Raw genomic sequence first — 27,152 nt, forward strand, 5'->3', positions numbered from 1 at the left:
TTCTTTTGCTTGAATCCAAAATGTCCAGACTTGGTGCTTAGAGACTCAGGTTTACAGTGCCCTGTGAAAACCAATCCGATTCACTAGAGTAAGGGGGACCCCTGATGTATCCTTTCTCCAATGGCTTCCATAAAAAGAGAGGCCAAGGAAGGGTGCACTCTAAAATGAAGTGTCACCTCCCTTCTCCAGTGGAAAAGGTTGTTAGGAATATCATGCAGTCTGGGGAGAGTTGATGGGGAAAAAAGGACAAATATATTGATAAAGAAGAAAGATGTACAGAAATTGGAACACTTACTTACTGTTGGTGGGCATATAAAATAATAAAGGCATCTTAGAAAACAGTTTGGCAGTTCTTCAAAATATTAAACATAGAGTTACCATATGACCCAGCAATTTCATTCCTAGGTGTATGTCTAAGGGAAATGAAAACATATACCTACTAAAATTTTAAAGACTTTATTTATTGATTTGAGAGAGAGAGAGAGAGAGAAAGTGGGAGAAGGAACAGGAAGCATCAACTTATAGTAGTTGCCTCTCATATGTACTTGACTGGGTAAGCCCATGGTCTCGAAACCATGACCTCAGCACTGCAGGTCAACACTCCCTACAAAATAAATTTATACATGAATGTGCATAGTAGCATTAATTTACTTAAAATTCTGTTTATTTACTTGAAACAAGTAAAAATGTATCTATTTAAGCTGTGCAATGTGATGTTTTGATATGTGTATACATAGTGAATTACCATAATCAAATTAACATATCACCTCCCATCATTACGTTTTTTTGGTGTTTAGAACATAAATTTCAAATATATAATACATTATTATTAGCTATCATCATGCTGTACCTTGGTCTCCAAAACTTACTTATCTTACAGCTAGAAGTTTGTACCCATTGATCATTATCTCCTCTTTTCTCTTAGCCCCAGGCTCTCTGATAACCATCATTCTACTCTGTTATTATGAATTTGACTTTTTAAGAGTCAATATATAAGTGAGATCACGTAATACTTGTCTTTCTGTGTCTGGCTCAGGTTCATCCATATTGTCTGAAATAAGAGGGTTTTTTCTTTTTTTTTTAAGGCTGATGATATTCCACTGTGTATATATAGCATATTTTCTTTATCCATTCATCCATCGATGGACATTTAGGTTGTAATAAACATAAGTGCAGATAGTCCCTCGAGATGGTGATTTTATTTCTTTTGGATATATACTCAGAAGTGGGATTGCTGGATCATATGGTAGTTCTATTTTTAATTTTTTGAAGAACTTCCATATTATTTTTCCATAATGGCTGTACCAATTCACATTCCCACGAACAATGCAAAAGGATTCCCTTTTCTCCGTATCTTTGCCAACACTTATCTGTTTTTCTTTTTGCCATTATTAGTATGGTTTTAATATCCATACAATGGAATATTATTCTTCAATCAAAAGGAATGAAGCACTGATACATGCTACAACAGGGATTAACTTTGAAAAACGTTGTGCTAAATGAAAAAAGCCAGACACAAAGTTGACATATTAGATGATTTTATTTATATGAAATGCTCAGAAGGGGCAACTCTACAGAAAGAGAAAACAGATTAGTGACTGCCTGGGGCTGGAAAGGATGGGGGAGATGAGGAGTGAGGCTATAAGATAGGAGGTTACTTCTCAGGGTGATGAAAACGTAGTGCAATTAGATAGTAGCGATGACTATACAACTCTCTGTGAATAAACTATAGTATAAGCCATTTAGTTGTACACTTTAAACGGGAGAGTTTTTAATGTGTGAATTATATCTCAATAAAGTTGAATAAAAAAAGAATAGTGAGAATAAATATCTGAAAAGATGGATGAATGAAAAGTTAAAGAGAAACAGGTGAAAGAATGTTATATGGCTAGGATAAGTTACTAGTAAGTATTTTTAGAGAGCCTCATCTTATTCTGAGAGAGGGTTAGCAGGCAAATTATGATTAGGGGAAAGGATTATTAATAATCAGAAACTGTAATTTTCATTCTTGGCTATGGTCCTAAGCATATTTTTCTGATATTTTTATGCAGTGTTTTGAAGCTCAGGCAGCTTGTTACTCTGTTGTTGTTTTTTTTAACTCCATTTGTTTGCGTTTGGCTGGTGTGAGTTAGTAATAAGGATGCATTATGGCAAGAGACACTCATGACATCAGTATCAACAAGGCTGCCAAAATTCTAGAGGCCTTACCAAGCCCCAGTGAGTTACCCCATGCCTTGCAAAATACACATCGCAAAACAGGAAGAGCGGAGGACCTGATAGTTCATGATGCTAAGTTTGGGGGAGTCTGTGTTTAAGTGCCAAAGGTGAAAAGATTTTGGCAAGAAGTCGTTGCTTTAACTCAATTGCAAGGGTAATTTCGGTGGAGTTGAAATCCAGGCCATGCTTTGTCAAACTCTCTAGGAGAAGGAGTCACAAACTAGGATGTCTACAGGAGCCTGGCAGGTAAAATAAAAGTTCCTATTTTATTTGTCCCATTTCAAGGGGGTAGACCCTGCTCTGTTCATGCTGCTTGTTGCTGCATAGAAGGAAGGACCAGTGTTGCCAAACCAACCTACTGGTTTTCCAAAAGAAGCTGAAGATACGGATTTTTAAAATTGCAAACCTTTCCTTTTTTTTAAAATTAATTTTAATGGGGTGACATTGATAAATCAGGGTACATATGTTCAGAGAAAACATCTCTAGGTTATTTTGACATTTGATTATGTTGCATACCCTCAACCACAGTCAAATTGTCTTTCGTCACCTTCTATCTGGTTTTCTTTGTGCCCCTCCCCTCCCCCCACCCCTCCCTCTTCTCTTCCCCCTTACCATCACATTCTTGTTCATGTCTCTGAGTCTCATTTTTTTTAAAATTAATTTTAATGGGGTGACATTGATAAATCAGGGTACATATGTTCAGAGAAAACATCTCTAGGTTATTTTGACATTTGATTATGCTGCATTCCCATCACCCAAAGTCCAATTGTCTTCTGTCACCTTCTAACTGGTTTTCTTTGTGCCCCTCCCCTCCCCCAACCCCCTCCCTCTCCTCCCTCCCACCCCATAAGCCCCACACTCTTGTCCATGTCTCTGAGTCTCATTTTTATGTCCCACCTATGTATGGAATCATATAGTTCTTAGTTTTTTTCTGATTTACTTATTTCACTTAGTATAATGTTATCAAGGTCCATCCATGTTATTGTAAATGATCTGATGTCATCATTTCTTATGGCTGAGTAGTATTCCATAGTATATATGTACCAAAGCTTTTTAATCCACTTGTCCACTGATGGACACTTGGGCTGTTTCCAGATCTTTGCTATTGTGAACAATGCTGCCATAAGCATGGGGGTGCATTTCTTTTTTTCATACGGTGTTATGGTGTTCTTGGGGTATATTCCTAACAGTGGGATAGCTGGGTCAAAAGGCAGTTCGATTTTTAATTTTTGGAGGAATCTCCATACTGTTTTCCATAGTGGCTGCACCAGTCTGCATTTCCGCCAGCAGTGCAGGAGGGTTCCCTTTTCTCCACATCCTCGCCAGCACTTATTCTGTGTTGTTTTGTTGATGAGTGCCGTTCTGACTGGTGTGAGGTGATATTTCATTGTGGCAAACCTTTCCTTTTTAAATGTTGCTAATTAGAATAAGAAATACAGAATGGGAGAATATATTTACAAATCACATATCTGATGAGGAACTTGCATCTAGAATATTTAAAGATTACTTATAACTCAATAATAAAATTTTTTTAAATGGGCAAAGGATGTGAATAGATATTTCTCCAGTGAAGTTATACACATAGCCATTAATGACAGGAAATGAAGGTCAGCATCATTAGTTATCAGGGAAATGCAAATCAAAACCACAGGGAACCTGACTGGTGGTGGTACAGTGGATAGAGTGTTGACCTGAGATGCGGAGGTCCTAGGTTTGAAACCCTGAGGTTGCCGGTTTGAGTGCGGGCTCATTCGGCTTGAGCGCAGGCTCACCAGATTGAGTGTGGAGTTCTGGCTTGAGTTTGGGATCAACAACATGATCCCATGGTTGCTGGCTTGAGCCCAAAGGTTGCTGGCTTGAAGCCCAAGGTTATTGGCTTGAGCTCAAGGTTGCTGGGTTGAGCAAGGGGTCACTCACTGGCTTGGCTGCAGTTCCCGGGTCAAGGCACACATGAGAAAGTGGTCAATGAACAATTAAAGTGCCACAACTATGAACGGATGCTTCTCATCTCTTTCCCTTCCTGTCTGTCTGTCTGTCTCTTGCTAAAATTAACAAAACAAAAAAAAAGGAGAAACCATTTAATATCTACTCAGTTGGCTAGACTCAAAAAGAAGGATAAAGGTAGAATTGGCAGGCAGTTAAGGGCCTACAGGTGCCAGAAATCTGTATCTTTAGACACTAGAAAAAAAAAAGAAGAGAGGTAAGTATTGATGAGAATATGGAGAAATTGGAATGCTCATACCGTGCTGGTGGGAATAGGAAATGGTGTGGCCACTTTGTAAAAGCACTTCAGCAGTTTCTCAGAAGTTTAAACTCAGAGTGACCATATGCGTCAACATTTCCATGCATAGGTATATATACTTAAAAGAAATGAAAACATGTCACACAAAAACATGAATGTTCATAGCGGCATGATTCACAATATACAGTGGGAACAGCCAACTGTCTATCAAGTCATGAATGGATCAATATTATCTGAATATTCTTTGGCAATACAAAGAAATCAAGTACTAAGACTTGCTACAACATACATCAGAAACCTTAAAAACATGATAAGTGAATAAGGCTAGTTATACAGGACCATATAAGATTCCATTCATATGACATGTCTAGAAGAGGCAAATCTGTCGAGGTGTCAGGGTGGAGAGGGGAGGATGGAGGGAAATGGGCGGGGACTGCTAAAGGGTGCGGGTTTTTTTTGGGGGGTGATGAAAATGTTCTAAAATTGACGGTGGTGATGGTTGCGCAACTCTGAATATACTAAAAACCATTGAATTGTCTACTTTATTTATTTTACCTTTATTTAAAAATTTTTTATAGAATTTATTGGGCTGACATTGGTTAATAGAATTATATAGGTCTCAGGTATACAATTCTATAATATCATACATCATCTGTATATTGTATTGTGTGTTCACCACCCAAATCAGGTCTCCTTCCTTCACCATGTATCTCCCCTCACCCTCTACTATCCCCTCCACCCCTTTTCCCTCTTTTTTTTTTTGTATTTTTCTGAAGCTGGAAACGGGGAGAGACAGTCAGACAGACTCCCGCATGTGCCCGACCGGGATCCACCCCGCACGCCCACCAGGGGTTACGCTCTGCCCACCAGGGGGCGTCGCTCTGCCCGACCAGAGCCACGGACCATCTTTGCTCCAGTGGAGCCTTGGCTGCGGGAGGGGAAGAGAGAGACAGAGAGGAAGGAGGGGGGATGGGTGGAGAAGCAAATGGGCGCTTCTCCTATGTGCCCTGGCCGGGAATCGAACCCGGGTCCCCCGCACGCCAGGCTGACGCTCTACCGCTGAGCCAACCGGCCAGGGCCCCCCCCCCCTTTCCCTCTTATAATCCCCATACTGTTGTCTGTGTCTATGAGATTTTTTTTCTTTGTTTAACCCCTTCACCTTTTTCATGAATTGCTTACTTTAAATCAGCAGTTTTCACCTTTTCATTGCATGGCACATATGAACTAATTACTAAAATTCTGTGGCACACCAAAAAATACATTTTTTTGTTGTTGCTGATTTGACAAAAAAAAAAAAAGGTATAGTTTTGATTCCTTCACACCAAATGGCTATGGTTGTGTTGGCTGTCGTCATTTTTTTATTTGACAAGGGAAAAGAGGTCAGTGTCCCTGACTAAAAAATCAGATATTGCATGCTTTAAAAACTCTTGCGGCACACCAGCCTGCCTTTTGTGGCATACTGGTTGAAAATCGCTGCTTTAAATGGATGAATTGTATGGTATGTAAATTATATAAAGTTGCTACAAAAAAAGGAATTATACAGCGAAGGTCACATAAAACGTATCTGCCAGGCTGTCAATGTCAAGTCCTCTGATTATGACTTGATCAAATGCATAGCAGGCCTGGAAGAGATGGGTCAAACCTACATTCTTAGGAAGTCAGAGAATAGGGTGATCTGCTGGTTCCAAAGTCACATGCCCAAACTATGTAGTGGCCAGGAATTGTCTCTTGACCTTAACCTCTAGACCAGGGGTCTCCAAACTACGGCCAGCGGGCCACATGCGGCCCCCTGAGGCCATTTATCCAGCCCCCGCTGCACTTCCAGAAGGGCCACCTCTTTCATTGGTGGTCAGTGAGAGGAGCACAGGATGCATCCGCACCCTGTGCTCCTGGAGTACTGTATGTGGTGGCACTGCAAAGTGCGGCGTTGCTCATGTACAGTACTACTTCCGGTGACGCGGGACGCACGCGTCATGGCTCCTGAAGCACGTCATATCACTTATTACGGCTAGCAGTGACAAATATGGAACCAGACATTGACCATCTCATTAGCCAAAAGCAGGCCCATAGTTCCCATTGAAATACTGGTCAGTTTGTTGATTTAAATTTACTTGTTCTTTATTTTAAATACTGTATTTGTTCCCGTTTTTTTTTTTTTTTGTTTTTTGTTTTTTACTTTAAAATAAGATATGTGCAGTGTGCATAGGGATTTGTTCATAGTTTTTTTTATAGTCTGGCCCTCCAGCAGTCTGAGGGACAGTGAACTGGCCCCCTGTGTTAAAAGTTTGGGGACCCCTGCTCTAGACCGTGCTGCCTCTAGCTCACGTCCAACTTTTAAGGCACAACTAAGAAAGGATTGTGAGAAGTCAACACCAGGAATAGCTGGGTATACTCTCTACCCTTTCCCACATTTTACAAAGGTCTCTCAAAGACTTCCCAAGAAAAGGATAAAACACAGTAAAAAATACTACTTAAAGGAAGAGACAATCATAGAGCTTCCCTGAGCCACTTTTTTTTCTTATAGCATGGGAGGTTTCTGTGTGGTTGAGCACTTAGTCTGTGTGTTTCTGATTCATTTACACTTAGCTCATCAATATATTGTTTGTGTAAGAACCATTCGTTGTCCAAGAAACCCTCTGGGCCATTTTAAAAAATCTGAACCAGAAAGGTGAACTTTGCCAAGAGTAAATGGAACTCAGATATCAAAAGGTCTGAGTTCAGTTTTCATTGAATACAAAGGGTGAGTGAATTTCGAACTGAGCCAAATGCATTCTCTCACCCTTAATTTACAGTGCATTGTTCTGGCAGACTCTACAATCCTGAAATTTGGCCCTTCTCCTCCCATTCCTTTCTAGGGTGTAACCACAAGCCTATCTTCCAGTTAACTTTATAAAAAAATAAGGCTATGTTATAACAATTTATGAGAGCCTCACTCATCACTGTTCCTATAACCAACAATTTTATTAAGACAAATTCAAATGTTTGGAAAGGTTAAAACCCTCCCCTGGAGTTGTAATTTTTTTTTGCTATCCTATAAGAATGTCTATTTTCAGTCCTTTCATCTGGAGGTTTATCAAAAAGGATGGTTGCCCTTTCCTCAATTGATGGCCAGGCTATCAAGCAGTTATGAGATTGAATACCAGAGAACTATCGCTGGTGGTACTCAGATATGAAGGATGTAACAGGACTTTTATTCTGTCCTTTCAGAGACAGAGAGAGAGTCAGAGAGAGGGATAGACAGGGACAGACAGACAGGAACGGAGAGAGATGAGAAGCATCAGTCATCAGTTTTTTGTTGTGGCACCTTAGTTGTTCATTGATTGCTTTCTCATATGTGCCTTGACTGTGGGGCTACAGCAGACCGAGTAACCCCTTGCTCAAGCCAGTAATCTTGGGTCCAAGCTGGTGAGCTTTTTCTCAAACCAGATGAACCTGTGCTCAAGCTGGAGATCTCGGGGTCTCGAACCTGGGTCCTCCGCATCCCAGTCCGATGCTCTATCCACTGCGCCACCGCCTCGTCAGGCTATTCTGTCTTCAAAGGAGAAAGAGTCAGAAAAATGATTACTACTTTGAGTTTCTTTTAAATTGAAAGGCATCTCAAAGAAACCCTTCAAAAAGCATAGCAAAATTAAGATCGCCTCAAATCTGCCAACTCAGGAAAAGCACTGTTGATATTTTGTGGACCATTTTCCTTTTATTCTAAAAACATATCTATATCAGTATATACATAGTTATAATATTACATATATAATCATAAAGTGGGATATGACATTTATTGTATAATTACTTTTCCATTTCTTAGTTTATAACTAATGATCAATATTAAAAAATTATACCTATACCTTCATGTAGAAAATGCAGATGTACAGCTGAAACACACTTAAAATGATTCAGTGAGGAGTCTTTTTATTGCAAGCAACAGAAAATCCATGTCAAGCTGACATAAACACAAAACAAAATTTTTGGCGGACATCTGAAAAGTCCATGGGGAGATCTAGTTTCAAGCATGGCAGGATTCAGAGCTTAAATCATGTTATGAGGTCTCTGCTTCTCTGCTCTGCCTTCTGCTGCTTTGGTGCTATCCACAGGTTGTGTGTTGCATGTAGAGGCAACAGTTTCAGAGTACATGCATCCAGGTTCTCGTCTGTCAGGGGAGAAAAAGGCTCTGTTCCAGCACTCACCATGAAAATTTCACTGCACTGGTCCCATTCCAATCTCTGAGCCTCTCTCTGTGGCTCATAACTGGGCCATGATGGACTCCTGGAATCCAAGTGTTTCAATAAGAGAACGCAGACTGGGAATGAGGGAGGGAGGGAAGGAGGAAAGGATGGAGCCTCAGAGGGAAATAGGAGGATGGTAACCAGAAGGAGAATGAATGAATGTTGTGTGGCCTAAGTAACAGTCCCACGATTCATACACTTGGACATTTAGAACTCATTCTGTATTGTTTCTAGGGCTTTTGTAACAAAGTACTCCAAACTGGGTGGCTTAAACAGAAATTTATTGTCTCATGGTTGTGGAGGCTAAAAGTCCAAGATGAAGGCATCCACAGGTTCTTTCTGAGGGCCATGAAGGAAACTGTTCCATGACTCTCTCCCAGTTTCTAGTGATTTGTGGGCAACCTTTGGCATTCCTTGGCTTGTAGATGCATCACCCTGATTTTTGCTTTCGTTTCACTTGGCGTTCCCTCTGTGTCCAAATTTCCCCTTCTTATAAAGACAACAGTCATATTGCATGAGGGACAAGCTCTAGTATGACCTCATCTTAATTATATCTGCAATGACCCTATATCCAAACAAGATCACATTTTGAGGTACTGGGGTTTGGGCTTCAACATATGAACTTTGGGAAGACATGATTCAACCCTTGTTTCCACACACTTAATATTTCTGGTTACATTTAAAACCTATCCAGTCTGAGTTTGAATGATGAATGATGAATCTGGATGCCTCCTTTCTTCCACTGTGTGGGCTAGGTTAGATGACGTGACTTCTAGTGTCCCTTCCATACAATTTAGTGGTTAAGTGCTGGGGGCTAGGAATCTATCTTGCTGCCTGAACCTACACGACAGCCCCATCACATACTAGCGTGCCGACTTTGGGCAAATGGAAATCTCTGAAAACCTGTCTTCTCAACCAGTAAAATGAGGGTGTTCATTTATTGGGGTGTTGTGGGCCAGGCACACAGTGCTCAGCAAATGTTAGTCAGTGTGACTGTTCTACCTTTTCAAACATGTGAGGACTGCAGAGCTATGAGAAGAACCTGACATAACCCCAGTATTCTCAACCTTTAGTGATAATTCGGTTCAACTTCTCTCTAAGGCTCTGCTGGAAGAAGTTCAAAAAAGGGGAGGGTGCTTTGTTATCCTGCAAACAAGACTACAAATCTGTTTCAGGGAACAACAAGTATTTCTCTCTGTCTCCCCTAAAGCCAGAGGCCATAAATTCTGAGCAGACTCCTCTAGGCAACAGGATTATGAAATACCTGTTCCCTCTAGGTCCCACTTCTCTCTCTCTCTGACATCTTTTTCCTGGTACAACTTGATCTTTCCCACCATTTCTCAGATGTGGACTGGAACCAGTCATTTTATTTACAAGCTCTCTCCTTTTGGCTCCATAAATTTGGGGAAATGGAACAGACCTCTGCTGGTTTCCAAGGCTCCGCATCATTTAATTTTTTTATACTTTTTTTTCTATAAGGCTGAATTTTGCTTGTCGAAATGCTTATTCAATAACCATCAGCATTTCGAGCTCTTGAAGGCAGAAGAACCTATTTGATTACAGGTCTTTACCAAGGTCAAAGCAAAACACGTGGTCATTTTCATTTAGCAAATATTTCTTAAATGCTGTCTCTGTGCCAGGTGCGGTTCTAAGCACCAGGGTCATAGCAAGGAACAAGAGAGCTACTGTCCCTACCCTTGAGGACCTCACATTCTGGGGACATTCGTTCATGCAGAAAATATATGAGAACTTACTACCTATCAGATATTGTTCATCATTAAACAAAACAGACATAATTCCTGCATTGAAGGATATATATATATATATATATATATGTATATATATGTATATATATGTATATATATATATTTTGTGTGTGTGTGTGTGTGTGTGTGTATAAGGGGGGACAAACTACATTACATATAAGTGATTTTTAAAAATCAGGTAAAAAGGCAATAAGTGCTATGAAAAAACTAGAGCAGAGTAAGGGGGATTAGGAATGTTGGGGGGGTTATCATTTTATTTTATTTTTTATTTTTTGTATTTTTCTGAAGCTGGAAACGGGGAGAGACAGTCAGACAGACTCCCGCATGCGCCCGACCAGGATCCACCCGGCTCGCCCACCAGGGGCGATGCTCTGCCCACCAGGGGCGATGCTCTGCCCCTCCCGGGCGTCGCTCTGCCGCAACCAGAGCCACTCTAGCGCCTGGGGCAGAGGCCAAGGAGCCATCCCCAGCGCCCGGGCCATCTTTGCTCCAATGGAGCCTTGGCTGCGGGAGGGGAAGAGAGAGACAGAGAGGAAGGGGGGCGGGGGTGGAGAAGCAAATGGGCGCTTCTCCTATGTGCCCTGGCCGGGAATCGAACCCGGGTCCCCCGCACGCCAGGCCGACGCTCTACCGCTGCCGGGGGTTACCATTTTAAATAGGTGGTCAGAGTAGGTCTCATTGAAAAAGTGATATCTGAGCAAAGACTTGAAAGCAAGGTGAGGGAAAGGTGAGGAAGGGAACCAGGGTATTTGGGGGAAGAGCAAGTCCAAAGCCCTGTGGCATGAGTGTGCCCGCTCTTTTCAAGGATAGCAAGGAGGTGGGTTCAGCTGGCGCAGAATGAACAAGGTGAGAACAGAAGTTAGGGGCAGATCACACAGGGCTTCTAGCCTGTGTGAAATGAGGAACCACCGGCAAGTGCTTGGCAGAGCGGGGACGTGATCTCAGACTGCGAAGGACCGACCTGGTGCTGGGTTTAGGCTAGACTGAAGGTGCCTGTCTGGTGGCAGTAGGGAGGCCAGAGTTATCAGTCACATGAGTGGAGCAGTAGTGACACAGACCTAAGGCGGTAGAGCTCCGGGTGGTGAGAAGTGACAGGATTAGGAATCTGTGTTGAAGAGGCCCAACAGGATTTTCTGACAGGCTGGATTTGAGGTGTAGAGAGGGGGCTGGGATGACGCTAAGATTTTGGCCTGAGTATCTGAAAATGCAGAGTAGCCACTGATTGAGATGGTGAAGGCAGGTGGTGCACGTATTTATGTTGGTGCATTGGGCCAGGAGCGCCATTCGGACACGTTAAGTTTGGGGCGCCTGTTAGCGACCCAAGTGGAGTGAGCAGCTGGATTTTAAAGGTGACTTCGGGGAAAGCTCTAAAACCTCAGGAAGATAATCTCCAGAAACGGTCACGTGCCTCTCCTCTTCGCCCTCATGGAGGGCAGCTCTTCGTGCCGCAGCCGTTTCAACCGACAAAGCCCTTGTGCCACTTGGGGAATGGTGAGAAAAATGAACAGAAACGACGCGCTAACTCGGCGTCGACCCGCGAACTCACAGCAGTCAAGAAGAAACGGGTGGAAACCGCGCCGTCAGACACCGAGAGGCGGGCGGGGCCGCGGGTGGGCGGGGCCGCGGCGCCCACGAACGCCACAGGCGGGGGCGTGGCCAGCCCGGCGCGCGCGCCTGCCCCGTGCGCTCCGGCCGGCCTCCTTCTCTGCATCCCTTCCGCGGGTGATCAGCTGGTCTGTGCACCCCTCACGTGGATTGGGGCACGTCACCGCCGAATGGCAGCCTCCAGAAAGGCCCCGCGAGTAAGGTGAGGAGCCTGCCGGGGAACCGGCGTCCGGGCAGCGCGCGGCTCCTCGGGCCCGGGCGCGCGTGTGGCAGTCCGCAAGGGCAGGCACGAGCGGGCGGAGAGCGGCGGGCGGCCCGCTGCGGTCGGGCGCAGGCCGGGGCTTGCTGGAGCCCCCCGAGCGAGCGCTGGGGGAGGGAGCCATGCAGCCGGCAAGTTCCGGTTTGTTGCTGGCGGGGCCGTGGGCACCCCCAGGCTTCCCGAGCCCGAGTCCGGCCCCCGGAGGAGTGAGTCGGCCGGAGCTGCCGGGTTCGGCCCCAGGGGGCGGTGGCTGTCGCCGTCCCCGGCCCAGCAGGGAGGCCACGCTGGTTCTGGAAGTTCACTCCCCCAGGTTCCTACGGGGAGCCCCTGCCCTCGCCCCTGTACCCTGGGCATCTAATCCCAGATTACACCCGGACAACACTGACACAAGCGGTCGCTCTACTTACTGGTCTGTCACACACTGTGACAAAGATAGGCAACTGCGGGCCCCTCCCTCCCCTCACGGTTTCAGAAGGCTGTGTCAGGCAGTGTTTTGACATCATCTCCAGGAAACTTCCAACACTAGCTGTCTTCTCCCGGTATACAGGGAGGTGAGAAGGATAGTCCTCCAGTCTCACATTAAGTACATTTCAGCCTGTTCTTCCCCCACAGCCAGGGTATACTGGTCAGAGCAGCTAACAAAGTGGGAGACAGAGAGACGGTCAGAGTTCACGAGGCCCAGACACCGAACTCCCTGGAGGTCCACATGGAGTCACCATTCTCCAACCAGTTGAAATGGAAATGAACACGTTTGGCAGCATGGCCAGACTCAGTTGCTGAACACAGACCATGGCTGGTGTTTGTGTTTGTGAGCTTGTGAGTGGACAGATCTTCAGCCGACCTTGACTTGGACTTGGCCTTGCGACAGCATGTTAGGGATAAGAACCACGCCTGCCCTGTGGAAGAGCCTGGTGAGGTGTGTCAGACCCACACGTGGAAAGAGCTACCTGCGTGTTAAATGCCGGAAATGGAGTCAGGCAAGCGAGTAATGATGAATTAGGCTTTAGGTGCAGAAGTAACCTTTGAGACCAAGGTGGTCTTTGCTGGGTTCGTAGAATTACAACATAGACGGGTCTTTCAGCATCAGCTGATAGAACCTCTTTACCTTACACAAGAGGCCACGGAGAGGCAGAGAAAAGGGAGACCATTCGCTCAGGCACCTCCCTAGTGGCAGAATTTGAGCACCACTCAGTGTAATAATGACTCAGTTTAGGTCAGGGGTAGTCAGCCTTTTTATACCTACCGCCCACTTTTGTATCTCTGTTAGTAGTAAAATTTTCTAACTGCCCACTGGTTCCACAGTAATGGTGATTTATAAAGTAGGGAAGTAACTTTAATTTATAAAGCAGAGTTATTACAGCAAGTTAAAGCATATAATAATTACTTACCAATACTTTATGTCGGATTTTTGCTAAGTTTGGCAGAATAAATCTTTATAAAACAACTTACTATAGTTAAATCTATCTTTTTATTTATACTTTGGTTGCTCCACTACTGCCCACTGTGAAAGCTGGAACGCCCATTAGTGGGCGGTAGGGACCAGGTTGACTACTACTGGTTTAGGTGATGGAAATTGAACTCGAATTGACTTAGGTAAAAAGGGGTTGAGCTGGCTTCTAGTGCAGCTGAGTCCAGTAGACTGGCATCAGATTCCCTCTCTTTCACATCTGTTGGCTCTGATTCTTCAGTGTTGGCTTTATTGATAGGCAGGCTTTCCTTAGAGCAGGTAATGACAGTTCTAGACTGACAGCCCTAGTGAAATAGAGCCTTCTTACTTTAACATTTGGAGCAGAAATCTCAGCTCTGATTCTCCGGGACTGAGTTGGTCCTTTTGACCATCCCTGAACCAGTCATTGTGGCTGGAGGGATGGATTAACTAGGCTTGGGTCCCAGACCTTGGAAGGTGACTCATCTCAACTCTGTGGACTGAAAATGGTGAAGAAACAGTCTCAAAAGGAAAACCAAGGTGCTCTCATCAAAAGAAGAAGAGATGGATTCTGGGTAGGCAAAGACAACATCACCTATTTCCCTTGAACTTGTTCCATTCTATTCTTGCCACACCTCACCATCTGTGATTGAGCATCTAGGTGGTCCTTGTTTTGCCCCATCCTGAACTGCAGATTCTCATCATGGGCTAGGGCAGGGGTCTCAAACTCGGGCCGTGGGCCGCATGCGGCCCGCCCACCAATTTTGTGCGGCCCGCAGACTGGCCCGCAGACTAATCCATGAAGTTTGATTAGTCTGCGGGCCGCACAAAATTGGTGGGCGGGCCGCATGCGGCCCGCGGGCTGCGAGTTTCAGACCCCTGGGCTAGGGGAAGGGCTAGGGGAACAAGAACCTTGCTGGGATTTCTTTAATAGAGAGGGAGAAAAATGTGCCGTAGACATCTTATGCAAAGATTGAACAGGAAGTTCTCTGCGCGCCTCTTTCCCACCTCCTGGTACTGTAGGACAGTGGTCCCCAACCCCCGGGCCGCGGACCGGTACCGGTCTGTGGGCCATTTGGTACTGGTCTGCAGAGAAAGAATAAATAACTTACATTATTTCCGTTTTATTTATATTTAAGTCTGAACGGTGTTTTATTTTAAAAAATGACCAGATTCCCTCTGTTACATCTGTCTAAGACTCACTCTTGACGCTTGTCTTGGTCACGTGATACATTTATCCGGCCCACCATAAGGGCCGGTCCGTGAAAATATTTTCTGACATTAAACCGGTCCGTAGCCCCAAAAAGGTTGGGGACCACTGCTTTAGGATGCTGAGAGAGTTTAGTTCTGGCAAGGGGCAGAGCACGGAGTGCAGGTGGGAGCCCTGGATTCGAGTTCTAGACTAGCTCTGTCGCCAGATAGCTGTGAGGCCTTGAGCAAGTTTGATCTTTTTGGATATTATGCACATTTGTGTACAAGTTTTTATGTGGATTTGTATTTTTGATTTCCACACCTAAGAGTGGAACCGCTGGGTTATAGGGTAACTCTGTATTTAACTGTTTGAGGAACTCGTGTTTTCAAAGCCACATTCCCACCAGCAGTATCTGAGAGTGCTAATTTTTCCACATCCTTGTCCTTGTTGGTTTTTTTTTTTTTTGGTGCCCTTTTTATTTTTAGTTATATTCTTTTTATTGTTACTGTCCTTTTTATTTTTAGTTATATTCTTCCTAGTGGATGTGAAGTGGTAACTCATTGTGGCTTTGATTTGCATTTCCGAAATGAATAATGATGTTGAAATTTTTTTCATGTGTTTACTGGCCATTTATATATCTTACATATTTAATTTTCTATTTATAATCTTTGACCATTTAAAAAATTGGGTATTTTTCTGTTGTTGTAATAGTTTTTTTTATATACACTGTATTCTAGACTCTTACCAGGTAAATGAGTTGCAAATATTTTTTTCTCATTTTATTATGGATTGTCTTTTCACTTTCTTGATGGTATCCTTTGACGCATCAAAGTCTTTTGTTTAACGATGTCCCAAGTAATGTTTCCTTTTGTTGTGCTTCTGATGTCATATCTGAGAAATCATTGCCTAATCCAAGGTCAGGCAGTTTTATCTCTTGTTTTCTCAGAAGAAAACATGTTTATGATCTATTTGGAGTTAATTTTTGTTATATGGTATGAGGGCAGAGGTTAAGCTTTATATTTTCCAATTGTTACATCATCATTGGTTGAAAGGACTATTCTTCTCCACCGAATGGTTTTGTTACACTTGTCAAAAATTAATTGGCAATGAATGTGAGAGTTTATTTCTGAACTAGCAATTTTACTTCATTGTTCTAGAAGTCTATCTTTCTGTCAGTACCACACTATCTTGATTACTATAGTTTTATCAGCTTTGAACTCAGGAAGAGTGACTCTTCCAATATTGTTCTCTTTCAGGATTGTTTTGGTTATACTGGATTCCTGCATTTTCATGTGCATTTTAGGGTCTCCTTGTCAATTTTTGCATAGAAGCTAGCTGGAATTGATGGGTGTTGCATTGACTGTAGATTATTTTGTGGAGTATTGCTATTTTTTCACAATGTTAAGTCTACTAATCCATGAACATAGAATGATTTTTCATTTACTTAGTTTTTTAAAAATTTCTTTCAACAATGTTTTGTAGTTTTCAGAGTGTAAACTTTGCACATCTTTTGTTAAATTTATTTTCAGGTATTTATTGTTTTGATTCTACTGTAACTAAACTTAAAAATTATTTATTAATTTTAAAGAGAGAGGAAGGGAGAGAGAGAGAGAGAGAGAGAGAAAGAGATAGAAACATTATCTGTTTGTGTATGTGCCCTGCCTGGGGATTGAATCTGCAAATTTTGCTAATTGGGACGATGCTCTAACCAACTGATATATCCTGTCAGGGCCTTGAACTTTTCTTAATTTCACTTTTATTTATTTCAAGATATATTAATATAATTAATTATTGTACATTGATTTTGTATACTGCATTCTTAATGAATTTATTAACTCAGATTCTTTAGAATTTTCTGTATTCAAGATGATGCATTTGCAAATGGTTTTACTACTTTTTTTTTTAAGATTTTATTTATTCATTATAGAGAGGAGAGAGAGGGGTGGGGGAGGAGCAGGAAGCATCAACTCCCATAAGTGCCTTGACCAGGGAAGCCCAGGGTTTGAACCGGCAACCTCAGCGTTTCCAGGTTGACGCTTTATCCACTGCGCCACCACAGGTCAGGCGGTTTTACTACTTTTAATTTGAGCATCTTTTATTTCAATTTTTTGTTTACTTGCTCTGGAGAGAATCTCTAGTATAATGTTGACTAGACATAGCAAGAGTGGATATGTCTGTCTTGTTTCTGATATTAAGGGGAAAGCACTCAGCCTTTTTAAAAAAAGTTAATTAAATTGAATTATTGGGGGTGACACTGGCTAACACAGTTATACAGGTATCAGGTGCACAAGTCTACAACACATCTTCTGTACACAGTATTGTGTGTTCACCCGGTCAAGTCTCGGTCTATCACCATTTATAGCCTCATACCCTCCTTCACCTCCCCCCAATCACCACTTCATTGTCAGTGTCCACGAGCTTTTTCTTTTCTCTCTTTTCTCTTTTTGTACTTTTTTGCTCAATCCTTCCTCCTACCTCACTCAGCCAGTCGTCTCCCCTCCCAAGCATTCAGCCTTTTAACATTAGGGATGATGTTAGCCATGGGTTTTGCAATATTTTTAATTAAGTTGAAGAATTTCTCTTCTAGTTTATTAAGTACTTTTATCATGAAGGGGTGTTGGATTTTGTCTAATGCTTTTTCTGTCTCTATTGAAGTTATCATGCAGTTTTTGTCCTTTATTTTATTGCTATTGTGTGTTATGTCATTTTTTTGTATGTTGAACCGATCTTGTGTTCCTGGAATAAATTCCACTTGGTGATGGTGTAAGATCCTTTTTATATATTACTGGATCAGTTTGCTAGTGTTTTTTAAGGATATTTGCATTTGTCTTTATAAGAAATACTGAGATGTTTTACTTTTAAGTGAAAGAATATATGGTTCCCCCAATAAAGAACATCTTATTCTGTCCAATGAAATTAAAGTAGCACGTATCTGAGAGCAGACCTTGAGTGAATGGTGAAAATGACTGGTCTTCTGGTTCTGGCTGTATGGTGGACTGAGCTAATGTGGACCCCTCTCCCTCTACTGACACATCAAAATGTGGTAAAGTTATAACCAAATTTCCTTTCAGTTCATAGCTGAATAAAATCTAAAACCCTTTCTGTAGCCTATAATAGGCACCTTGTTGCTTCTCTGATCTTGTCTCCTAGCTGCTTACTCCCAGTACACGGGCCTCCTTGCTTTTCCTCTGGTACACCAGGCATACACTCCTGCCTCAGTGCCCTGGCTCTTGCTGTGCTCCATTTTTGGATTGTTACTCTCTTAGACATCTACAGGGCTTGAGCCCTCACTTTTTTTTTTAGTCCTTGATAAAATGCTATCTGTTAGCATAGAATCCTTGCCTGGAAACCCCATATCAAATAACCTTCTTCTCTGACTCTCTGTTCTCCTTGCCCCAGTTTTTTTTCATAGAACACATACTCACTATTGGACACACTGTATTCTTGTTTTGTGTCTGTTGCCTTTCTTTTCCTCTCCTTTCCTCCCTGTAACCTCCCTCCCCACGAAACCCCCATGTAAACCTCTTGAGACCAGAGATGTCGTGTATTTTGTTCACTGTTGTGTCTAGAATAAGGCCTGGATTATAGAAGATTCTCAGTAAATACTTGTTGACTGAATGGACTTGAAAGAGAAATCCTCAGGTACCAGAATTTTAGTGGAACTTAAAGCCTGAATTTTGGGGGAACTTTGCTGGAAAGCTGAGCCCTGGGAGGTTATTGAATGCTATAGGCCTTCATACCAGGGGTCCAGAGCATCAGACTATCCTCATATGGGGACAGGAGACTTGTGTGCAGATCTCCTAGCTAAGAAGTTCAAGTAAAAATTAGTCTCTGAAGCATACGACAGTGACAGTAATGCTTGTACAATCAAGGACATATCTCATTTTCATAGTCTCTACTGAAGATAAACTCTTCCTAAATGATTATAGAACTCACAAGGAATGAACCACTAGGAGAGAGCCAGTAGATCAGCAAACTTGAAGGTTACTATCCCCAGGCTTTCTAGTGGAAAGTCTGAAATGAATTATAAAGTAAGGGCCTCAAATAATAGAAGCTAAGAGAGGAAATAGAAACCACAGTGAAAGAACAGAACACCATGAAGAAAGAACAGACAAATTTGAAAAAGAACCGAGAACGTGTATGTAATAAAATCATTGCAAATTAAATCTTTTTATCCTAGTTAAACAGGAGATTAGACATAGCTGAAGAGAATTCACGAACTACAAGGCCCTAGAAGGTTTACCTGTCATGGTCACGTCTTATCTGCAGGTTTCAGTTGAGGCTTTTATTTATTTCGTCATTGATAACCGGGTAAGAGTTCTTTGGGCGCATGAATTAGAATTACTCAGTGAAGTTGATGGCCTCTCTGACTAAGGCTTGCCACGTTTACTGCGGTCAAAGTCTGCAATATCCTGTGCTTTTTCTCCTCAAGGGCGAGTCACCGGGATTTTCAGTTGAAAAATTTAAGAATAATTGAACCCAACGAGGTGATACACTCAGGAGACTCAGGTATGGAAACAGGTAATAATTTTGCCTTTTACTAGATGGAAGATCTCAAAAATATTTTAGGTGCCCCTGCCTCGACCCCAAGGTGGGAGAAAAGAGAAGGTAAGGGGTTAACAATTGATGATAGTGGGGTAGGAAGATGTATATCTGGAAATTAAAACCCATTTTGTTTCTTGGCTTCCTGGGTAATTTGGCTACTGTTGGGAAGTATTAATTACATTTTTTAGTGTAGTAAGTTAGAGAACTAAAGTTATTGCATTTCCCATTTCAGGGGTAGTTATGGTTGGTGATAGGTTGTTACTGGAAGAAGTCCTAGTCCAGTTTTTCTAATCTCTAATATAATCCTTCATTGAGTACCCTCAAGGTTAGCTTTCAGTTTTCATCTCTGATTATGAAATGAGATGTTTGTGATATACAGGGTAGGGGCAAAAGTAGGTTTACAGTTGTGAGCAGGTGAAACAGAGTTTATTCTTATATTAATATGCATTAATTCTTGTATTGTTGTCCATATGAACAATTGTGAACCTACTTTTGCCCCCACCCTGTATTTCTGTGCTTTATAAATTGAATGTGCATTCAGGAAAATCTTTTCAGGAATAATTTCTGGGACTGTAGTTTCTCCCCAGAATGTTAAGTGTGTTGTTGGGTTGCCAGAAACCTGAATTCTGAAAAGTGATGCATTTCTGTATTTTTAGCCCTTGTAAGCCAGTGCTTGCCTGTGGACTACCCAGGAGAACCACAGTGTTTCCTTTTAGCTGTGTGAGAAATCGATCCCTTGGGTCCCTTGAAGCACATAAGATACCATGACTAATCTCTGTTTAAAAGATCAGTGCTATAATTGTACTGATCCTATTTCTTTAAAGATATATATGTATGTATGCAACACATTTTGTGCTATATTAGGAGGGAGGAGAGGAGGGAGAAAGGAGAGGAAAAAAGGGGAAGTAAAGACAGGGAAAAAGTGATAGAACCATCAAATTTAAAGGTTGAGAATTTTTTTTTAAAAACAGGCAGGAAATACCTGTTTAAATTCTTTTTTTTTAAAGATTTTATTTATTCATTTTAGTGAGGGGAGAGAGAGAGGAGAGAGAGGAGAGAGAGAAGCATGGGAGGAGCAGGAAGCATCAACTCCCATATGTGCCTTGACCAGGCAAGCCTAGGGCTTCGAACTGGTGACCTCAGTGTTCCAGGTCGACACTATATCCACTGAGCCACTTTATTATATATTAAGAAATAGAGATTCAGGGAGTTCAGTAGTCTGAGGTTGCAATCCCAGCTGGAAACTGGAACCCACTTGTTCTGATGCCTTTGGTCTTAAAATGCTTAAAGAGAGCTTCTGTTAGGGTTGCCTAGATAGTATGGTTTAATACAGGGGTCCTCAAACTTTTTACACAGGGGGCCAGTTCACTGTCCCTCAGACCATTGGAGGGCCGGACTACAAACTGACCAGTATTTTAATGGGAACTGTGCTCCTCTCACTGACCACTAATGAAAGAGGTGCCCCTTCCGGAAGTGAGGCGGGGCCGGATAAATGGCCTCAGGGGGCTGCATATGGTCCGCGGGCCGTAGTTTGGGGACCCCTGGTTTAATAGAACGTGGACTTGGGCATCAGATAGACTTGGGTCTCAGCTCCTAATGATTCCAGTTGACCTGGGCAAGTGTTTAACTCCTGTACCTTTATCTGAAAAGTGGGAATAGTGAAATCTCCCTTGGAGGATTATTGTGAGAATTAACCACTAATGTATGTAAAGCCATTGGCCCTTGCTCAGTGGTGGGACAGAGAAACAAAACACTGCCTCTAAAGCTATTGATGCTGGTTGCGCCTTCGCATCTGTGCACATGTTAAGGTGCTGAAGTTGGAGAAACCAGCCCCTTCTATTATAACAAGGCCTGTGGGAATCCCAGCCAGTGCTTCAGGTCCAGATTCAAATTCTATTTCTTCAGCTCCCACAATGTATCACATGCTGCGGGCCTTGCTTTTCACACAGTGCACTTGTTGCTTTCACACAAGTTGTCACATTAAATTCCAGCCACCTAGCAAGCTAAATAGGGTGTGCTTTTCATGTATTTCCAAGGAGTCAGAAGTCCTGTTTGTGATAAAGGTGGAAGGTTTAGGAACTTATTTCTAAAAGCAGACCCACATATGCAAGAGACTAAAACGAGTCGTTCATTTTCAAGCATGCTTTAAAAACCCTGGCAGCGTATGGGCTGTTACATCATGGACTAGGTGTGTTGCTCCTGGCTTTCCACTTCCCTGCATGCCCTGATTGGCTCTTGGCTGCTTCTGACACTTCTGAAAAGTAATGGGATGTGGAATGGACAGATGCTATAATAGGGCATCTTCTGAGATCCTAGCTATCTTTCACAGAAGGTTTGTTACTGTTTATTATATTGAACTGAAAAGATCAAAGATACAAAGTTGTGATATTCATTCAGCCATCTTTGAGTGAGCATGTGTGTGCACATGTGTGTTGGGTGCTGGGCTAGATAATGGATTCAGAGATAAAGATGACATGGTTCCTGCTTTAAGGAGAAGCAGTATATGTACCCGTTGCACCATTTATCACATTGTTATCATAGTTAATTGTGCATGTAACTAATAATTGCAAGCACATAACATTTGCTATGTGCCAGGCACTGATTCTAAGGGCCTTACATGTAGAAACCAATTTAATCCTTATAGAAATTATTCTATGAGGATCACCAGCCACGCCTTTCATCTTCTCCACCTTGAGTGCCTTTTCAGCTGCTGCCACCTCAGTGGCTGTGTCTTATAATTGCACCAGCTTTGTTTCCTTCTCAGCTCTATCTGCTCTTCCATTCAGTTGTTTTCAAGGCCTATGGTCCTTGTGGCCACAGCTGTCTCAACACCTTGTTCATTGTATCTATTCTGGCCGTAGATGCTTCCACTGCCACGGCACATTGTCTCAGCTGCTGCATGTCCCTGTCACTGCTCCATCCTAACTCTTGGTTGCAATATTGGGAGTTCTTTCACTGTCTGCTACAGCTGACAAAGAAGTGGCTGTATCTGACCAGGGACACCAGGCAGTGTGAAAGGCATGGAGGCTGAGGAGGAAGGGGCAGGAGGAATGTTAAGGGTGGTGATGGGGGCAGGTGGCATTGTGGAGGGAAGTGTGGAAATTCCACTGTAGAAGAGTCATGCTGATGATACCGATGATTTTTGGAGGCCTGTCAAGTGGGGGAGTATGATCTTGAGGCGGGACATGGTGGTGAAGGGCAGAATGTGGTGGTGAGGAGGTGGGTTGTGGTACCAGGAAGCAGAAGATGTCTCTGGTCGGCTCCTTATTGCCTTTGATGATTTGCAGTTTGTAATTGAGAATTTTGTGCTTGCCATTGGTTCTGTTGACTTTCTTGATGAAATTAGTATTGATAATTTTGACACATACTACAGTCAATGCTATAAACACTCCAGTCATTGCCTTTAAGTCCTTAACTCAGAATGGGTCCACATGGAAGCCAGATTCTATAAAGAAATTAATGATCTTGAAAGAAATTGCTATTGGCTTCTATCATATATTTGCCTTTTAAAATTCCAGATGCCCAGGCTGTGCTCCAGACTAATTACACCAGAAGTTCCCCAGGTAGTTCTAATATGCAGTCAAGGTTGAAATACTACTCCAAAGGAAGTCTACATTTTTACTTGACTCGAAGAATGTTGTTACTCAGAAATATGGTTTGGAAACACTTTACATCTATTTTGAAGCTCCTGAAAGTTGTCAGAATAAAGTGTTCAGATGCTGGCCAGCTTATGAGGGTCACAAGGGGCCTCCTTTTGAGCTGAGTGGAGGTGCTGACACATGAACCTAGGTCATCCTGATACTTCCAATCCCCGTTTCTCAGGTAGGTGAGAAACAACAGGCTCAGGACATCGGATGAAGGATACTCCTCTGAAAAGTATTCAGAAGCAGCTGTAATGCAAGGAACATGATCATGTTTGGATTGGGAATAGGACCATACTAGAGACTCTCTCTTTGAGTACTATTGTCCTTGGGGGACTGCTAAGGTGGAGCCCCAAAGCCTGTGGCTGAAGCTGCCCTTGCTGCAGATTTTGAATGGGGCACGTTTTCAGTGAGTCCCAAGATCAGTCTGGTACCTCTTAGGGGACTCTGTTGCAAGTAATCGTATTGACTGATACATGGAAGCCGAAGGTGCTGGTGATGGAGGAGAAAGGAGCTGATGAAAAAGTTAAAGAAAAAGAACCAGAAAAGGATTCATACCTCACAGGGTACAAGTCGCAGTGGGTCAGGGGATCAGTCCTTGAAGGTAGCCTGACGTGCAATAGCCTCACTGAAACCCTATTACTTAGAGCATGTGCAACAGAACATTTTGGGTTAAGTAAAACATTTTCTATTTGTTTCAAAAATGGGTTGGAAAAACCCAAAACACTGACAACACCAAAGACTGGCAAGGGTGTGGAGCAACAGGGATTTTTATTTATTAATGGTGGGGCTGAAAATTGGTACAGTCAGGTTGAAAGACAGTTTGTTAGTTTCTTATAAAACTAAATATATGATATATTCTTTATAGTATCATGCTCCTTGGGTTTTACGCAAAGGAGTTGAACACTTATGTCTACACAGAAACCTGAATATGGATGTTTTATTCATAAAGACTAAAACTTGGGAGCAACCACGGGCTCCGTTTAGTTGTCATAGTAGTCTTTGAGTTGCGTGGGGAAGGCTGGATCTGGACCAGACTCTCCTGTTGTTGCAGGCGGCAGAATGCCTCCAAAGATCACTTCCGAGCTGCTCCGGCAGCTGAGACAAGCCATGAGGAACTCGGAGTGCGTGGCAGAACCGATCCAGGCCTACATCGTCCCGTCGGGAGACGCGCACCAGGTACTGAGTGGAGGTGTGCGCATCAGCCTCTCCTCTCATTTCATTCTTTATTCTCAGACCCAGTGTTGATCGGTTCCTGGTTGTAACCCTGGGCTTGGCCCAGGGACCTGTGTCCAGTAGGATTCCACTGAATGCCTGTTGGTTTGGTTCTAGCTTCCTGGTTTCCAGTGAATATAGCCAGCTTTCAGTAAAGGGTGGAAAAATCGGTGCACAAATCAATAGGCAAGAAGTCTGGACCTTTCTGTTGCTGACACTCTTTACCCCACACTCTGTCCCTAGCAGAACTGTCTGTCCTTCCTTCTTTCTCTCCATCCAGGCTGTCCCGTCCTTTGGCATAACCAGAAGAGCACTGTGAAGTCATTACTGATCTCCACCTAGCAGGTTTTAGGAGTGATTCTGTCACTCCCCCTAACCCCCAGCCTCCATCTTAAAGTAGAGCGACTCAGCCAGAGCCTTGACCTCTGAGAGCACCAGTGATTTAAATACGGGGCGCTTAGGTTTGGAGAGGTGGAGACTGCGTGTCTTGGGGCCGAAAGGCAGAGGGTGAAAGGATGCTAGCTTCTCCTCTCTTAGGTCGTTGAGTCAGCACACGTTTGCACTCCTTTTTGTGGCCATGATACTGTAGGGTTACAAAGGTGAACTTAAGATTGAGTTCTTGCCTTTGCTGTGCTTACTGTTGAGCAGAGGGATAAGACATTATTCCAAGTGGTGTTCTTCCGTAGAGTCATTTATACATAGATATCTTTTATAGCTTTTGCTTATGAGTAAGGCACTGCCTCAAGTATCTGTACATGACACAAAGATAAGGATGGTCTGGTCTCAGGAAGTGTACAGTTTGGTAGTGGAGTTGAGATATGCCTGCGCATGTCTGTATTGCCAGGTGAGAGCTGGAAGCGCCCCCATGAGAATGTGGACAGCGCGCTGGGGAGCTTGAGGCTGAGAGGGGAGGGTGATGCAGGGCTTCAGGACGGGGGAGGTATCTCAGCTCGGCCTTGAGGGATGGGTCGAGTTGAATAATTGCTGGTAGATGGAGAAGGATTCCAGGCAGGAGGACTAGTAGGAGTCCAGGCAGAGAAGCAGGGAAGCTTGGAGTGGTTTTCAGAAACCCTGGCAGACTTCCCAGCAATAAAGCCCAGGGAAGTGAAAAGCAATAGTGGGAAATACGGTCGGGGTTCTAGGAGTCTTCAGCTGCAGGTCCCAGAAGCTGCCGTGAGGTACGTGAGCAATAGAAACGCTCTCTGCGGTGAGGGTCAGGGCCGCTGCCCTGGCGCCGCCCCAGCTTGTGGAAGGTGCTCCTGGGCTGCTGCCATGTCAAGGCTGCAGGGATGGCGGGCGGCTTGTGGACCCGAGGGTGGGGGTGTAGCTGTCCTCAAGGAGAACTGGGATGCGAAGGGGAAGGGGTTCGCTCGTGCTGCACATCAGTTTCTTTCTCACCACAAGGTAGATAGGGAAGAGGTACCACCCAGCAGTTCCCCCATTTCTGTCTTTTATCTCTTTCACGGTACTAGACTGAGCTGGCAGCTTGGTGTTTACCCTTGCTGCTGGTGCGTGTGTGTGTGCATGTGAGGGTGTGAGTGTGTGTGTGATGGCGTACTGCATAGATATCCCTGGTAAGGGCCCCCCGTGAGAAGGGGTAGCTGGTAAGGGCATTCCTGTAATTTGGGCAGAATTCCCAAAGGATGTCCACTTTAGCTGGCCTCCTTTCGGCCCTTCCCCAAAGTTGCCAGACCACATAGTTGTGACAATATCAGGCCAATATCAATCTGGGGACAGCATCAAACCTGGGCCTCTGCCTGGAAACATGAAATTTCTTGGCCTCAGGAGCAAATAGAGGGCTGAAATGAATAACCAAAGGGATTGGGTGATTCCAGACAACAGCATGAAGATCAGGACTCTTTGATATTTAGAGCCGCATCCCCAAACCGTCTGCAGCATTCCTGTTGTGTCTAATAAGGTGCTCTGCAAAAAATGTATTCGGCGGTCCAGCAGATAGTGAAGTGAGCTGAACAGTGCCTTTTAAAAAATTATGGTGAAAAGCTTAACGTTAAGTTTACCTATTTAATTATTTTACGTATACAGTAGTGTTAACTGTGTGCACACTGTTGTGCAACAGAGCTCTAGAATTTCATTTCTCAAAACTGAAACTCTGTACGTGCTGCACAACTTCCCTCCACCCCCACAATTAGCACCCTCCTTTCTATTTCTACTCTACCTACCTCATAGAAGTGGAATCATGCACTGTTATTTTTTGTATGTGACTGGATGATTTCACGTAGCATAATGTTCTCAAGATTCACCTATGTTGTAGTTTATGACAGGATTTCCTTATTTTTTAAGATTGACTAGCATTATATTGTATTTATATACTACAGTTTCTTTATTCATTCATCTGTTATTGAACATTTAAGTTGCTCATATCTCTTGGCTCTTGTGACTAATTCTGAAGTTGAATGTGGGTGTGTTTTCTCCAAGATCCTGTTGTTAATTCTTTTGGGTATATAGAATAGGGATTGCATCATATAGTAATTCTATTTTTAATTTTTTGAGGAGCCTCCATACTGTTTCCATGGTGGCTGCACATTTTACATTCCCACCAGTAGTGCACAAGGGTTCTAATTTCTCCACATCCTTACCATCACTTGTGATTTTTTTTTATATTGACATCTTAACAGTAATGAAGTGATACCTCTGTGGTTTTGATTTGCATTTCCCTGATGATTAAAGATGTTGAACATCTTTTCATGTGTTTGTTTGCCATTTGTACATCTTTTTTGGAGAAATGTCTATTCAAGTCCTTTCCCCATTTGAGTAGCTTCTTAACTGCAGGATTCCTCAGGGCCTTCATATACTCTTGTGCATT

The 27,152-nt window shown here is 43.2% G+C and overlaps 1 protein-coding gene across 6 annotated transcripts in view; it reads left to right on the forward strand.

Annotated features, from left to right (window-relative positions):
* The first annotated feature begins 12,108 nt into the window (after positions 1-12,108).
* The window catches only part of XPNPEP1 (X-prolyl aminopeptidase 1), a 49,948-nt gene continuing 34,904 nt past the window's right edge, over positions 12,109-27,152 (forward strand). Inside the window, exons 1-4 of one of the 6 annotated variants that reach the window (XM_066355053.1) lie at positions 12,113-12,252; positions 12,922-13,225; positions 19,360-19,448; positions 24,168-24,292. In XM_066355053.1, coding sequence (XP_066211150.1) covers positions 13,179-13,225; positions 19,360-19,448; positions 24,168-24,292 — 261 coding nt within the window. In that variant the 5' untranslated portion in view covers positions 12,113-12,252; positions 12,922-13,178. Of the gene's footprint in view, positions 12,253-12,921; positions 13,226-14,205; positions 14,311-19,359; positions 19,449-24,167; positions 24,293-27,152 lie in introns of those variants that run through there. The other 5 variants (XM_066355054.1, XM_066355056.1, XM_066355057.1 and 2 more) reach the window with 5 other exon arrangements.

The sequence above is a fragment of the Saccopteryx leptura genome, chromosome 13 (assembly GCF_036850995.1).
Source record: "Saccopteryx leptura isolate mSacLep1 chromosome 13, mSacLep1_pri_phased_curated, whole genome shotgun sequence".
NCBI lineage: Eukaryota > Metazoa > Chordata > Mammalia > Chiroptera > Emballonuridae > Saccopteryx > Saccopteryx leptura.